This window comes from Schistocerca nitens, chromosome 3, assembly GCF_023898315.1.
Source record: "Schistocerca nitens isolate TAMUIC-IGC-003100 chromosome 3, iqSchNite1.1, whole genome shotgun sequence".
Taxonomy (NCBI): Eukaryota; Metazoa; Arthropoda; class Insecta; order Orthoptera; family Acrididae; genus Schistocerca; species Schistocerca nitens.
The window spans coordinates 462796208-462814192 of record NC_064616.1 but is presented as its reverse complement, the minus strand read 5'-3'; the positions used below and the strand labels follow the sequence as shown (position 1 = coordinate 462814192).

Genomic DNA, 17985 nt, shown 5'->3' with positions numbered 1-17985 from the left:
TTAAGTCCAGGGTATGGGGTGCATGATTTCCATGCATCACAGCACCACTGTCCAGTTCCAACTATGGCCACCAGATCAGTCATCGTGATTCATAGTCTCGCACACCTAACCAGTTGGAGTGCACTTGTTGACGTGTGAACTTGAGTGTGGACAAAAGGAGCAGGGAATTACTGATGAAGCCTTATTATCAAAAAAACAGCATTTCTGCAGCTGTACTTTGGGAATATTGCTGGCTGAAAGGATTGTGGAAGAATCCTCTCTCTCCACCTGCTGTGCAGAGCATGATAAAGAAGTTTGAATCAGTTGGGGAAATGGGTGTCTCTCTGGGAAGAGCCCGACAACCAGTTACACCAAAGTTGGTTGATGAAATTGCTCTTGCTATGGCAGACAATATTGCATGCAATTCCTGATCATCAGGCAGTTGTGTGTGCTGTGTCATGACAGTTGAACATCCTCTGGTCCACTGTACAGAAGGTGCTTCAAACCATTCTCAAATGGTATCCATACAAGATCCATATCATACAGCAGCTTGCACTACAGAATGCACAATGATGTGTTGACTTTGCTCTCCACTTACTTGCAAGGATTGAAGTTGATGAGGGTTGGCCCTGGACCATTCTATGGAAAGACAAAGCTCATTTCTCTCTGATGGCCAGCCAGTGTGGCTGAGCAGTTCTAGACGCTTCAGTCTGGAACCGTGCGACCGCTACGGTCGCAGGTTCGAATCCTGCCTCGGGCATGGATGTGTGTGATGTCCTTAGGTTAGTTAGGTTTAAGTAGTTCTAAGTTCTAGGGGACTGATGACCTCAGATGTTAAGTCCCATAGCGCTCAGAGCCATTTGAACCTCTCTCTCTCTCTCTCTCTCTCTCTCTCTCTCTCTCTCTCTCTCTCTCTCTCTCTCTCTCTGATGGGTGAGGAGAACACACAGAATTGCCAAGTTCGGGGATCTTTACCTCTAGTAAATGTGCATGAAGTTCCTCCATATGGTGAATATGTCACTGTATGGTGTGGCTTCATGGCTAAGTTAACATTGGACCATTCTTTTTTTAACAGGTTGGTGCTCAAGGAGCAAAGATGTGCAGCGTGACTGGCCAGCATTGATATGCTTTGCCACCATGTCCCAGGAGAGGGATTCATTAAATTCAACAGTTTTCATGTAGGATGGAGCCCCACAGCACATCACTCATGAAGATCACCTGCTTCTCTGAAACACATTTGGAAATGATAGAATTATTTGACAATCATTTCCAAATGCTTGGCCAGCATAATCACCTGATCTCCGTCCCTGTGATTTCTCATGAAGATCACCTGCTTCTCTGAAACACATTTGGAAATGATAGAATTATCTGACAATCATTTCCAAATGCTTGGCCAGCATAATCACCTGATCTCCGTCCCTGTGATTTCTGGTGGTGGGGCTACCTGAAGGACAGGGTTTAGCAGGGGAACATTTCCACATGTGCTGATCTGAAGTGCAACATACCATGAGAGGTAGCCAGCATACCTACGGACATGCTTCGTTGCTGTGAAGAATGCAATCCTGCACTTTCAGTCTCTTCTGGACCCTGATGGATGCCATATTGTGCCCCTTTTGTAGCAGTAATTGTACCGGTATGTAATGGTATGATGTACCATAGCAGCACATTAAAAGTGTTTCAGCTGAATTGATTCTGCATTATTTCTCTTCCCCATGTGCTCCACATTAATGCTACCAAGTTCGGTAGTCATACAGTAATTAGTTTCTGTGTTATAATGTGTTAAATAGGGAAAGTTTAGTTATAACCACCCAGTATATTTGCATATATGCACACAATGAGTAAAATTAAAATTTTAATTAATTTTTTTTTTTTGTACAATCAAAAAATTCTCCTATCACATAGGAAGCTTTATTTTTTAAGCCAGTTTCGTAGAAAATTTCTGAAGATTTTTGATGTGGTAGTGTGTGTTTCTGGTGGTAATGCATTGAACAGTTATGTTCCAACATACAGTGACAGAAAAAATCACAGCACCAAAATATAATTAATGTAGAGTAATGAAATATCAGGAATACTTTTGTCTAGGTAAGATATTTAAGTGATTAATATTGCAAGATCACAGTTAATACAAGTGCAAGATAAGCCATTGCAAATGTGAAATTCTGGTTACATTAATAACTGGCACAACCATCAGAATTATGCTTGCAGGCATGCAAATGTACATGCATTGTGTTGTACATGTGCTGGATGTCAGTTTATGGGATGGAGTTCCATGCCATTTGCACTTGGTCAGTTAATACAGTGATGGCTAATGCTGTTTGTGGAAGATGCTGGAGTTGTTGTCTGATGATGTACTGTATGTGCTCAACTGCAGACAGATCTGGTGATCTAGCAGATGAAGGCAACATGTCAACACTCTGTAAAGCATGCTGGGTTACAACAGCGGTATGTTGGTGAGCATTCTCCTGTTGGGAAACACCCCCTGGAATGCTGTTCATGGATGGCATGACAACAGGTTGACTCACCAGACAGATACATAAATTTGCATTCAGGGTGCATGGGACAACCACGAGAGTGCTCCTGCACTCCTATGACATTGCACCCCACACCATAACTCCAGGTGTAGGTCCAGTGTGTCTAGCATGCAGACAGGTTGGTTTCAGGGCTTTGACTGGCCTCCTCCTAACCAACATGTAGCCATTAATGGCACAAAGGCTGAACCAGCTATCATCAGAAAAGACAAAAGACCTCCACACTGCCCTCCAATGAGCTCTTGCCAGACACCATTGTTGTCATAGGTGGTGGTTTGGTTTCAGTGGAATGCACACTACATGGGATCTCACTCAGAGCTGTCCTTGAAGTAACAGATTTGTAACAGTTTGTTGCGTCACTGTGGTACCAACTGCTGCTGTAGATGCAGTGCAATGCACGAGAGCCTTATTCTGAACACAATGGTCTTCTCTCTCAGTAGTGCAACATATTCATCCAGAGCTCAGACTTCTTGTGACCATACATTCTGACGACCACTGCTGACAGCATCGTGTACAGTGGCTGCATTTCTCCCAAGGGTTTCCGCAGTATTGCAGAAGATACCTCCAGCTTCTCATAGTCTTATTACACAACCTCAATTAAACTAAGTCAGGTGTTGTTGTATGATGTCTTTGTCACCTCACAAGCATTCTTGACTAACATCAACTCACCACATCCAATCTCAAAGATAACTAATGTTTGTGGCCACTACAGAATATATTTAAAGCAAACATAATTTGAATCCTCATAGTCATGCTACTAGTGCCACTCTTATGAGAAGCATAAAATTTGAACAGAAGTTATGTTTCAGACATAGAAACACACCTACCAACTTTTGTTTATGCTGCACAACTCCTCCATGGTGTTGCAACTTTTTTCTGTCAGTGTAAGTATAGCTATTGTGTGTCTTGTAAGGGGTTGATCAATCTTTTCAACCTTTTCTCTGCAACACGTATTGTGATAATGAAAAGATTGCTTTAATATGTACCTCTCTTGGTTTTCTTTCATGTAGACTATGTAACTAAGTATAAATAATGATGGGACTGTCATGACACCTAGTTTCTTGAAATGTAGCCTATAGGGCATACTGTTTTCAATACACTCACTACACATCTGCTAGCCTTTTTCTGCCACATAAAAACTGTTTCTGCTCCAGTGGAGCTGCCCCAAAGCAGTATGCTGTATGTTATGCAACGACAAAAAGGTGCATAATGGAACATAACCATCATGTTTTCACTCCCGCATGCTCAAAGTTAATGTAACAGGTTTATGACACTTGATAATTTAGAGCAGACAGATGCTGCATTGAGGTTCCAAATCAATTTTGAATCCAAGTGTCCCCCAGAAGTTTGAGAGACTTATGTTAATTGTTGGTATTGCACAAACTAAAAATTACATTTTAAGTTTTATTCTGATTTATATTTAATTGATTGTCTTTAAACCGGATACTAGAAATTCTTTTGTTGGATTGCCTTTGTTCCTTTTACTCCTCTATGTCATTTCCAGTTGCAATGGAAGTAGTATCATTAGCATACAGAATAGTTTTACATGACATGGTAATAGGTATTTCATTAATACAGATTATAGACAATAAGGGTCCTGGCACATAACCATGAGTCACACCTCTTGAAACATCTAGGAAACCAGAGCTCATATCATTAAAGTGTACCATCTATTGTCAAGATGTGATTCTAGAAGAGTGAGTTCTGTATCTCAAATTCCATAGCACCTCAGTTTATCTACTAGAATTGGATTACACACAGAGTCAAATGCCTTTCTCGGGTCAATCAGTAGGACACCAACATATTATTTTGCTTCAAACACACTGAATATTGTTGAAACAACATTTTCAACAATTTTCAGTGTAGACAAATTTTCCCTGAAGCCATACTGAGTATTTGTCAGTGTTTGATAGCAGGTGTAATGTTTGTAAATTTGTTGATACATGCAATATTCTGGTATTTTCGAAACTATTGGTCCAAGAGAAATAGGAGAGTAGTAATTGGGACATGACTTGTCTCCTTTTTTATGTAGAGGAACAACTACTGTTATTTTTAAGCAGGCTAGAAAAGAATAGCTCATAACTATTAAAATCCAGTTTATTAGTTTACGGAGTATTGTTCTGTAATGTCTGCTATCTTTTTAATAACAAAATTTGACAGGTAATACAAGTATCCTGATTTTGAGTTGTTGAATTTTGCTATGGTTATTGCAATTTCAGTGACAGCAATCTGTGCACACTTGAATGAAGCTGTTTCAGACTGTTTGTGCAACATTTATAACCTTTTTTTTTTGTGTTTACTAATGCCTCATTTACAGCTGTAACTTTGGTCAGCTGTATGTCCTTTGTTATCTGAATTAATACAAAAGTTACCCATTTCATTGGGTGTGATATTGGTAGCATCATACATGGTTCTATTAGTATTGCCCAATTCTGATTTGATAAATCTCCAAGCAGCCTTGCATTTGGTTTTTTGCTTGCTGAATATAGCTATAATTTGCCATTTGTTTCTGTTTTCAAATTATGATCTGTACCTCTTCTTTTGTTGAAGGTACTGAAGTCTGTCTTCTTCTCTGTTCTTTTGTCTGTTGTAGGGATTGATAACCTGTGTTCTTAATTTTTTCAGGTCAGGAGTGAACCATCAATGTAAATTTCTGTGATTAGATTCGTTTGGTTTCTTTATTACATCCAACAAAGATAACTCTATGAATATAATACAATCCTCTAAGTATCACTCACATAGGTATCATGCAGATAAGATTAGAATAATTACTGCATGCACAGAAGCATTCAAACAATCATTTTCCCTGTGCTCCATATGTGACTGGAACAGGAAGAAACTCTAATAAGTGGCACAGCGGGATGTACCCTCTGCCATGCAGCTTGTGATGGTTCACAGAGTATAGATATAGATGCATATGTAGAAGTCATCAATAACAACATTTTAATATGCAGAGCAGTTTAAAGTAGTTGTACTTTTTTGTCAAGGGCTCCTGGACTATTATATTGCCAGCATAGTACTTCTGAAATTTAGGCAACTTTGATAACAGAACCTCAAATGTTTTGTTATGCAGGGCAAAACATTTAAATGGATAAAGATTTCTTTAATACATTCTGGAAGAACAGATATATTCTTCTGCAGTTCAACATTAATTGTAATGTATTGCTCACTTCACTGCCTTCCTATTATTCCTTTAATTCATTATTGTCTAAGTACACTTAGTATCTGTAAGTCATGTTTCAGGTAAGCATTTTGTGAAGCTCTGACAGAATTGAATACTGTGCAAAATACTTCACATTCTGCAGGACTGTAGGTTGATGTAATGTGGCAGTTTCTAAAAGCAATTTTCAATTTCAGAGGCATTTCACTGTCTCAAGAATTCCTGCTCTGTCACACAAAACTTGCGGGAAGTTTTGTGTGATATAGTAGAAATAACGTTTTCAACTATCCACCATACTATAAGTATTTTAAATGCTATATATATTTACATGTGCTGAATACATAAATATTGGATTTAATTTGTAATGGAAATCTTCATGATGATTGTGAAGAATTGTATGGAAATATCCTTGGCTGTAAGCATTAGATTCAAGAATGTTTGTCCATGTTTTTGTCTAAATTCCTGAGACTGTGCAGATTCCAGTTTAAACAAAGATTTTTATGAATATACAGTTGGAACAATATCAAGAAACAATAGTGTAATCCTATGACATTCACATTGAATATTTTATTATAAATCATTATCCCACATATAGAAGTGTCAAAAGCATAATGTCAAGATTATTAATTTTCTTTTCATCATCAGCAGGTACTGCATAACTTTCAAGCAGGTGATGCAGCTCAACAACTAGAGTTTGAAATTTTCTTGATGGATAAGTGCCAACAGTTGATAAATTTAATTTATACTGTTGAGTGGCAAAACTATTTTCATGTGTGATGGTGTGACCAACATCGATAACTCACAATAGCTGTGTGATGAAAATGTATGAACCACTGTGAAGACTAATTCTCAACATAATTCTGAATATCAGCAGTGTAATGTGAGAGACAAACCATTGATTGCACCACTTATATTACTGAATTACCTTACAGGAGTCAGATAAAGGTTAAATGTATAGTTTCTGTTATTGTGTCATTGGAGAAGGTTCTTCGGTTATGAGTATTTTCTTCTAGCATGCTGCAGACATTACACAGTACATCTGTAAGGTGATATATGATCTAAATCAGGCTGTTGTAGTTTGTGTGCCTGCCTGTGGGCAGCTGGGCACCCATGGTTTCAGGTGAGCAGGGGTGAGCAAGGAGCTCATGCGTGGGCAGTCAGGGAACATGGCCATATCATACACAACTGTATGCCTTGGCCAATCAGTCATAGGCAGGTGTGGGAAAATGGCTCATGCACATGCAGAGCAGCAGAACAAAGTATGAATTCATATGACAGGGCTGCCTGATCAGTAGCAAAACCCAGCTGCACCTGGCCATGGACAAGCTCATGGGTACTAATTGGTGCCCAGTTACCAAGCAATAACAATGGAACAACCTGATCAAAATCTTTCATTTCTTGCACAGTAAATTGGTCACACGTGTCACCTTCAATGGTTATTAGTTTGCTTTTAATTACTCTATTTCATTTTTCTTAGTGGAATAGGTTTAAAATAAACATCTATAAAGAAAACTGAACACAAAATATTTATTAGCTGCACATATTATGAAGTTAAATACTCATACACTACTTCAAAACACCCTAGAAAGTGTTACTCATAATGTTAGAAAGAGACCAGAAAAGTACACTGAAGCAAATGGTAAGATTTTTCAAAAATTGAATTATATAAACTACTAGTGTGTATTCAATGTGATGTTGGAATAATTTGTTTGCATTCCATAGCTCATTTTTACACAGGTTCTTTACTGCAGAACATGCTAACAGGTGCAGCTCTGTATTCACTGAAAACTGTTCCTAGTCATGGTTCAGGTAACTAGTAACAATGTGTTCTAATGTCTTATAAGTATTGAGAAACTTGATACATCATATTTTTTATTATTATTATTGAGATATGGTATACTGAACAATGTTTATATTTTATTTTTCAGGTTCTGATGTTTAGATTGCATTTCTGACATTGTGTGATGTTTGATCAAACATCATTTATTAGAGAAGCTCTTATTTTTCGAGTTTGATTTTTTCTTTGTACTACCTCCCAGTTTGGTTCCATTATACAGAAAGTAAGTTGTGTGTACTTAAGGCTCGATAGGAAAAGGGGAAAGGGTGCCCCTTGGTTCCTACATTTAAAGAAAAAGAAAAAGGAGTGAAATTGCATAAAATATTTATTTATTCAAAAAATATTGTTCAGAAGCAGTTGATTCCCAATAACATTATTATTTTCCACTTAATAATTAAAAGTGGTGTATAACTTTAAAAATACAATCTACAAAGGCAATGGGTATATACAATATTTGTGTAACAAATGTGATAAGAAAATCACTTTTCTTTAGAAAAGCTTATTTGTTAATAAAATCTATTTATGCTCTGGAAATTTATAGCATTAGTCAGACGCAGCCCAAAGCATATATTGCTTCTGTTTATTATTTTTGTAAAATTATTTCTTGTAGTCATCCATGAATCTGACACCTCTCTCAGCTAGAGCACTCACAACTTTCAGTTTGTTAGCTAGGAGTGGAGTGTTGACACTACCTTCACTTTTGTATCACTATGGATGTTCTCCCTTAATGAACTAACTGCTTCAGACAAATACAGTAAGAAAGTATTTGTATTTTACTACAAATGTACTGTTCAATCTCCTTATTGAATGTTTGTGGGATTGGATCAGTTCCTACAAAAACGTTTTAATGTTTTTCTCTGATGGTTCTGCATGCTGATTCACTGGATTCATCACTTTCATTTTTATTTTAGCCAAAAAACTATGATCAAAGATGGCCAAGGCAGCAGAAAGGGAAACAGGTACTACAAATGATTTTCAACTTCCTGTCAAGTCGCATGAGAACTATCATCAGTGAGATGATATTTGTTAATGTTTTAGAGTGCACTGAAATAGAAATATAGTATTTTTGCTTCAGAATGAGCCCACAAGCACATTTTGGCATATGCAATAATAAGGGAGCTACAAATATCATAGATTGCATTCTTTTCTAAGGGCAAAATTTCAAGGTCGTAATGGAACATAAAGGTTTCAAGCAATAAATAGCCTTCCCTGCCCACCTGGTATGATGGATAGCTCTTGTTTTAATACTGGACTGAGAACATCTTTCAGCCACAGTTTCATGGGCAGTTTTTGCCTGCTCTTTTCCATAGTAAGTTAAATGATCAAAATATGTGTTAAATTACTGGCACTGAATGAATAGTGGAGTTTTCTTTTACTTCATTTTCAAATACATTTATGTGTAAAATTTATAATACAAGTACATAAATATAGAATTAACTGCATTTTTTAAATTTCATATTCAACCTTGGCCCTCCTTTTAACTATTGATTTATCAAACTTCAGCTACATTCTTCAGTGATATTCAAAGTGTTATAACATGCTATGACTTCAAATCTCACTTATGCTTTGACATAGGATTGAAGGCCCCATTCAGCAAGAGTTTAATAAACATATTTTGCCTGCCCTTTTCTGTGGCACGTTAGACAACAAATATAGGTGTAAAATTATCAACATTCAATGAAAATGGTATTTTTTATTTATTTTTCAAATACATTTATGTGTAAAATTTAAGTTATAAGAACATCAACACATAACTTGCTGAACTTTTTAATTTCATATTCAAACTTGGGCCCCCTCTTAACAACTTATCATCAAATACCAACTATCTTCTTCAATAATAATGATAATCAAAGCATTATGTCATCAAGTTTTTTTAAAACAGTTGTCTCATTTCACTTATGAATATCTGATGACCTTTTAGCATGTTTTTGTAGTTGCCTCCATTGTTGCTACACATCTTCTAACTTTGGTATGCAGTTTCCTTGCACTTGTGTCAGAACTGGTGATTTTTATCAATAAGTCATCACTTTCCACACAGCTACTGGAGCATTTCACTGCTCAGTTAATTTACAAATCCAAACATCATAAAAGAAAACCAGTGATGTTTGATTGACAAATGGCAGTTTGTTTCCTGTGACTTCATGCGAGCAATACCCGAGCAAATAAATTATCTCCCATTAACAAACTGAAGATGAAGATATTGTACTTGCTACAACTGCTACCTTCCCTTGAAAGTGAAAGATGAATGGGGTGGTCCAGGTAGGGTCGTAAAAAAGAACGGCTCGGCTCGCTCTGCCCTCTCTCTACCTGTGTTGGGGGTCACTGACCCGTCACGCCACCCGACCAATCTGATCTGTGAAATGAGAACGCATTCAGTTAACGAGACTGAAGTAAACAACCTTCCAACATTAGGTAATGAATGAATTTATCATGCAAAAGTAATATTTTGCGAAAGTGTTTTTTCCTGGATTTTCCTATTTTCAATGACCAGTATCACCCCTCCCTTACCTCCTGTTGAGCCCAAATTTCACAGAGCTTATTTTTCTGTGGAATGGAACCAAACTGGGTGCATCCAAAAGAAAAATTATCAAAACTTTTAAAAGTGCCAGTAAGAGCCACTCTAATCCTGTATGTATTCACACAAACAATTTGATTTAAGGGGCTCCGGAAAGGCTCAAAATCATGAAAAGTTCAATTTTTACTTTTTTGCATTTTCTGAATCTGCAGACTATTTCCTTTTAATATATATATAATTTATTCAATTCCGAAGACTACAACTATTTTTAATTTTTTTTTTAAATGTGTTCTACATGGGCGTGACCCACTGTGGCGCTGTTAAACTGCTGTCAAATGGTGTTATTATTAACGTCCGTGTTCATCAGGTACATTTTAGTGATGTGAGATAAAGTATGTGTTGTGGCTAACCTGTGATGGTTCAATATATATCGCTGGTGTGATTGTCGATTGTTTCATGTTTATTTACTCTGTCGTTACCTCGAAAATATTCGTAATTAATTCTGTTTCTTGAGTCTCTGTTTTGTTGAAGTATAATAATGAGTAAAAGTAAAGTTATTAGAAATCCTCTGGAGGCTTTTAAGAAAAGGAGAAATGCTGGAAAGCCAAAGGTATGTGTTATTACTGTAAACAATAAAGACGATAACCAAGTGAGTGAACCTAACCTCTCAAGTACACCTGCCCATAGCAGTCAAAGTGGGAAAGAAAATACTTCACAGAAGAAGCTTGGTTCAATGAGTGAAAACTATGAATGTTTTATGGGCGAATCGGATGTGAATGAAATATTTGATATGTCGGTTCTCAAAGGAATTTTTTCAAACTGTGTAAGATGTATTCATTGCAGTGAAGTTGGTCTGGAACTCTCCATAATAAAGCACGTAGGACTTGCTAGTGAAATACAACTGAAATGTGATAAGTGTTCATACATGACCACCTTTTGGAACAGTGTTGCAGTAACTGCAACTGAAGAAAATGGTAGCAAAATCTACGAACACAACATTAGATTTGTTTATTCCTTGCGTTCAGTTGGTAAGGGTGCTACTGCAGGTGCAATTTTCTGTGGCATCATGAATCTTCCAAATCCCCCAACCAAGTTTACGACCTATAATAAATTAATAGGGTCTAAAGTAGAAGATGTCTGTATAGAATCTATGAAGAACGCTGTGGAAGAGGTAGTAATGGAAAATAATGGTAACAGATATTTGACTGCAGCGTTCGATGGTACTTGGCATAAACGGGGACACACATCTCTTCATGGTGTAGTATCTGCCACCAGTATGTATACAGGGAAAGTTTTAGATGTAGCAGTAATATCAAAGTATTGTAGATGTCCACAAAAATGTAAAGGTACACATGAAAATAATTGCAAAGCTAACTATAGTGGCAGTAGTGGAGGAATGGAAGTGGCTGGTGTTGCCAGTATATTCCAGCGTTCTGAGGCGTGTGATAAAGTGTGTTATGTTAATTACCTTGGTGACGGTGATTCTAAAAGTTTCAAACATGTTCAAGGACTGAAGCCCTATGGTGATGATGTTGTAGTGCAGAAATTTGAGTGTATTGGACACGTACAGAAGCGAATGGGAACAAGACTTCGGCGACTGAAAGCTTCATACAAAAAACAAAAACTCAGTGATGGTAAAGGGTTGGATGGGAAGGGAAGGTTAACTGACAGTGTAATTGACAAAATACAGAACTATTATGGAATGGCTATTAGGCAAAATACACAAAGTGTCGACGAAATGAAGAAGGCTGTTTGGGCTCTTTTTTTTTCATACTTCTTCAACCGATGAAAATCCCCAACATAGCTTGTGTCCCAAAGAAGAAGACAGTTGGTGTAAATATAACAAAGGATTGCTAACTGGTGAAGTGTACACTCATAAGCATAGTCTGCCTCATGCAATAATGGAGGTGATAAAACCTATTTTCAGAGACTTAGCAGCACCTGAACTGTTGAAAAAGTGTATTCACGGAAAAACTCAAAACCCCAATGAAAGTGTAAATAGTGTTATATGGTTGAGAATCCCCAAGACTGTATTTGTTGGAATAGAAACACTTCACTTTGGTGTGTATGATGCTGTTGCGACTTGCAATGATGGCAACATTGTAAGGTGCAAGGTATTTAGAAATATGGGAATGAAGATAGGTTCTAACATGGTACGAGCGATGCTTGCTTTAGACAAGGAACGCCTTCGGGCTGCAGACAGGGCTGTAAAGAGTCTAGAAATACAAGCAAGAGTAAACAGGAGGAGGAACAAGAGCAATCTGGAGGAGGAGTTTGCAGAGGATGAAGATAATCCATTCTATGGACCTGGAATGCACTAAAAAGTTAATCCAATCTTTGTTGCTCGATTCCCAAAACTTTTATTTTCTCATACTAATTACATGTTTTCTAAGGATCTTCCAAACATATTTGTTTCAGACATTCAGTAAATGTTACACAGTACCTTCTGCATAATTTAACACAGCCTTTTTCCAAAAAACTGTATATTTTTGAATATATAAATAAAAAATTGCAAAAAAATGTTGTGAATTTTCATTACAAGTGAAAAAAAAATCATCTTTAATAACTGAACTAAAATTTTGTAAAATCCCTGTGTTAAGTTATAGCCCATATTCCAATAAATAATCTGTAAAAAGTTCAACTTCCTACCTCAAATACTTTGTGAGGAAAGATGTAATTTATAAGCGTTATTTTAACATTGCAAGTATAGGGCGTTCCGGAGCCCCTTAAAATCTTGTTGTGCCCGATGATTGAAACTGTTAGCCTTAGCAAAGGTTTTTCATAGCTGCTAGTAATTGTAAAATATGATTTTTGGTAAGTAACTACAGGTTGTGGGAGCCTCCTACTGGAAATTGCATTAAAGTATATTTTAAACATAACAAAGTGGGTAAATAGGTAATATTCATCATAAGAAGGTATGACTATACAGTGGAATTAAGAGGTACAGAATTACCAGTTTTCATAATCATATATCATTCACCCAGTGGCAAGAAAAAAAAAGAAAGTTTGAACAATATGCTAAAAATAGGCACATAAGGACAGACAAGGAGACATGCTTGTATTTGGATATACTGTGCTCTAATTTGTTTGTACATCATTCAGTTGTGTTACTTATAGATCAAGTCCAATATAAAGACAGATACAACAGTTTTATGCAAAACTTTTTAGGATACAAAACAAGTGTTGGAAATCAGTTCATACCTACTGTTGTATACCTACTGTCTTATTGGCAACAAGTTGACAAGTACTGTAACTGAATGTTACCTTATCTACATGAAAGATAATTTTGCTTCCACATGAGTTAAATCAGTAATGATATTTTTCTAACTTAGCTTGACACTAGGGTGATTTTTATTGGAAATACAGCTGGAGTACTCATGATCTACTGGAGATCAGTACATAAACTAATTATTAGTTTCTCTTGTAACACATAAGGTTCCTTGAACACTATTTTTTCCATGATAAAGTAGTAGACTCCAGGGGATGCACCACCATTGTTTTTCCACATTTTTTTTTTTAATCGATAGGTAGTAGCAGAAAACTAGAGGAAATCAAAGAGTGGACTGCAACAGATTACAACTATTGATGGGACATTTATGAAACTCTAGCTCTTTAATACCACAAGATACAAAATCTGATGGCTGATATGATGGTCAGATAGAATGATTGCTGCTTCTTTCACCAACCAACCAGTGTGAGAGGTTCCTTCCAGTTTCAGAGAGATCTGGCATTCTGTTAAGTACTGAGCAGCTTCTTTCCCTCTCTGATCATGGCTCATATTTATTCATTTAATCTGTTTTTAGTCTTTCAGTTGTCTATTCCAATAATTAACTTGTTCATAACCTAGAATAAATATTAAATAAATGCTAATTGTAGAACTTCCTCACCACTGTATATAACATTGGAATCCACAAGACCAACACAGGCAGTAAAGTAATGCAGCCAGTTGGCACCAGTGCTTAGCAAGATTTTACTGTCTCCTTAGTCACTTCTTGTGGTGAAGTCACAACAGTCATTGTGTTTTTATTTCTGATATCAATCCTGCCAGCTTCCTGATACCTTTTCTTTTTCCCCCTTTCACTGATTCATTCCATTTTCCCCATGCTTTTGACATATTTACTGGCTTTGCCTTCCTAGGCACTTAACTTCATTAAACAGGGTAGATATCTGTGTGTATCACCTTTTTCTCTCACTCTTATCATCTTCATTCGGCTTGTTTCTAGACAATGTATAAATTGTATTTGACTGTTTCAAATTAAGTATTTATGTCCATTCCTTGTTCTCAGGACTTGTTGCATTTTTGTATTTTACATACAGTATTTGCATCGAAATTCACATAATCTCTATCTACAATCATTTACAAAAATTGTAGTGAACCTTGATAATATGTATATAACATTGAAACTGCATAAATACTTCCATCAGTGAAAATTATACCAATGGTTAAAGATGTGATCAATATGCTATGGACATATGTGGTAAATGTTGCCTGTAGCATTGATAGTGTTGCTATGTAAGCTTGTAGAGAAAATTTATAGTTATATCAACAATACCTGTCAGTCACAATTATGACAACTGCATCTATTGGTCATTATGAAAATGTTAACTAGACAGGAATTTCACTAGGTGTAGGATATGATAGAAACAGTTGGCATAAAACTCTTAGTAACTGATATGCAAAATATATTTCATCTTAAGCCAAACTCTGGCTAGCATTGTTGTGTATCAGTAATCATGGGCACACCTAAAGGATACATCAGACACTGGGAAGTTGTGCAATGCAACACAAACACTATGTGGTAGACCAAATTTATCACTGTTGGGATGGTTTAAGCTTCACAGTAACGCCACAATGCAATCTATGATTGTATCGACATTCATGAATATCTCGGGAAACAATGACTAACAAGAACAGTAAAGTACAAGCATTTGCAATAGGTGCCTTGCCTATCACCCAGCAAAATATAACAACTTCGTTAAAATACCACACATCTACCAGAAGTTTGTTGAGATTTCTTGCATTGTGATTGGAACAACCAATTTCAATTGACATTAATATCTGACATCGTCATCTTCATTGGCTGTGGTACACACAGAAAGAAAAGGGCACAGTGTTACAGACCTACACTACACTGGCATCTGCTACAAATCTTGGCTTTCATTACACTTTTGAAAGAAATGATAATTGTGCTGTAATTTGCAGCAGTGCTTGTGAACATTTTGTTCCAGCACTCACTTTCAGTTGCAGCTACTTACAATAGCTATTTCTCAGCTTTAGCTATTTGAGAATCCCTTTACTTACAGACTGCACTAGACCATCTAGTGAACATGTACACAACCTTTCTGATTACCATCTGATAGTCAGCTCTCAGTAAAATTGTTTTGTCATGGATGGTTCCTCTCCTACTGTTGGATCTGAGTCATTTTTCAACATTAACATCACCCAACTCCCCATTTATGGGATATTAAGATAACAGATAATCTGACAAGATGCCAATACTCTTTATACTAAAAGTGGGATGAAAACTGATTTGGTGCAATAATACTACAATTGTTCCCTTCTTTCCTCTGTGCTATTAAACTAATAAAGCATTACTTAACTCTAGTGATTTTCCTTGAATGAGGAACATTCATCAATTCAGAATTTATGAATAATAATTTTGTAAATTAGTAATTTAAAGCAACACAAAATGGGACCTGAAGCAAAAATCAGTCTTATTATTTATACAGGTATTTGTCTTACATAAGTTTACATCAGCCAACAAAATGATTAATTATAAGGACTTTTAGATGAAATGTAAAGACATACCTAACCCTCTTTTCTATGTTATTCCTGAAGACTTCTCGAAAATCATGCTGAGAACAAGCTCCAGACTGTACCATTTTTAATACACGTTCTGATTTTAGAAATACTTCATAATAGCTTTGGACAGCATTCTGAAATGCCTCATCTGCCATTATCTGTGTATCCCCTTTGAGGAAGCTCTGGAAAAAAGAAGTTTCATTTGTGAATGTCTATCAGTAAAAACATCACGAAAGTAGAACAACTGCAAAGTGGAAGCAGAGTAACTAAACATTAAATTACATGAAACATTTTATCATAAGATTGTAGAGGAATAAACATAGGTCTTATCAAAATGTACATTCTGATAGAAAATTTATCTAGAATGTGAGTGTCGATTAAATGTATCAATTCAGGCAAAGGGGAAATACATTCAGTTTAAAACTAAATCAGGATATGAAGAAAACAGAATGTTTCTGCTGCAATTCATTGTTCATTCTGAGACAGAAGCATACAATTTTGTTCTTTACAATCAGATCTTTTAACATCATATGTAAGCAAACTGACACATAAAAAGAATTATATTGTATTTTCCTCAGCAAGTGGTTAAAAAGTATGGAAGCATACATACAGTTCAAGAGATGATTAAATTTTATTCAATGATTCCTACTTCCATGGTTCTGTGTTGGTTAAGATACAATTGATTCAAATGAGTGATGGGGCTTAATGGTTCCAGTCATATGCTTTTTCAAATGTGCACATGAAACAGACATGAAATATTAGATGATATTACATTTTGCATGAAAACAATATGTTTCACAATTGTGTAATGAACATTTTCTGCAGTGGAATCCTTATAATGATATCTCAGTATCCTTAACGAAATATAAGCCATGATTAAGTCTGATTATCAATTAGCTTTAATCAGATTATGGAATCAGTGTTTTGAGACTGTGTACTTAAAGTATTTCTTTCTTCTTTTAAGGAGGATGAGAAACCAGAAGTCCAACTAGTCCTATTTTTTAAGTGGTAATTTACAATGACGAACTCTGACTGAAAACCAAGTGATAGTCCGTCCTATCTATCACTGATTATATTCCGTAACAGAATAACAGTTTGTCAACCTACACTATGTGATAAAAAGTATCCGGACACGTGGCTGAAAATGACTTACAAGTTTGTGGTGGCCTCCATTGGTAATGTTGGAATTCAATATGGTGTTGACCCACCCTTAGCCTTGATGACAACGTCCACCCTGACAGGCATATCTTCAATCAGGTGCTCGAAGGTTTCTTGGGGAATGGCAGCCCATTCTTCATGGAGTACTGCATTGAGGAGAGGTATCAATGTCAGTCAGTGAGGCCTGGCATGAAGTCAGTCTTCCAAAGCATCCCAAAGTTGTTCTATAGGATTCAGGTCAGGACTCTGTACAGGCCAGTCCATTACATGGATGTTATCCTCATGTAACCACTCTGCCACAGGTCATGCATTATGAACAGGTGCTCGAGTGTGTTGAAAGAGGTAATCGCCACCCCTGAATTGCTCTTCAACAGTGGGAGGCAAGAAGGTGCTTAAAACATCAATGTAGGCCTGTGGCGTGACAGAGCCACGCAAAACAACAAGGAGTGCAAGTCCCCTCCATGAAAAACATGACCACACCATAACACCACCACCTCCAAATTTTACTGTTGGCACTACACACGCTGTCAGATGATATTCACCAGGCATTTGATATACCCAAATCCTGCAATCAGATCGCCATATTGTGTACTGTGATTCGTCACTCCACACAACATTTTCCCACTGTTCAATCGTTCAATTTTTGTGCTCCTTACACCAAGCGAGGCGTTATTTGACATTTACCGGCATGATGTGTGGCTTATGAGCAGCTGCTCGACCATGAAATCCAAGTTTTCTCACTACCTGCCTAACTGTCATAGTACTTGCAGTGGATCCTGATGCAGTTTGGAACTCTTGTGTGATGGTCTGCATAGATGTTTGCCTATTATGTATTACCCTCTTCAACTGTCGTCGGTCTCTGTCAGTCAACAGACGAGGTCGGCCTGTATACTTTTGTGCTGTACATGTCCCTTCACGTTTCCACTTCACTATCACATCAGAAACAGTGGACCTAGGGAAGTTTAGGAGTGTGGAAATCTGGCATACAGACGTATGACACAAGTG

General features: G+C 36.8%; 1 protein-coding gene across 1 annotated transcript in view; it reads right to left on the bottom strand.

Annotated features, from left to right (window-relative positions):
* The window catches only part of LOC126248390 (calcium-dependent secretion activator-like), a 1500396-nt gene that overhangs the window by 931977 nt on the left and 550434 nt on the right, over nt 1-17985 (bottom strand). Inside the window, exon 5 of the mRNA XM_049949341.1 lies at nt 15829-16004. Within this exon, the coding sequence (XP_049805298.1) occupies nt 15829-16004 (176 nt within the window). The remainder of the gene's footprint in view (nt 1-15828; nt 16005-17985) is intronic.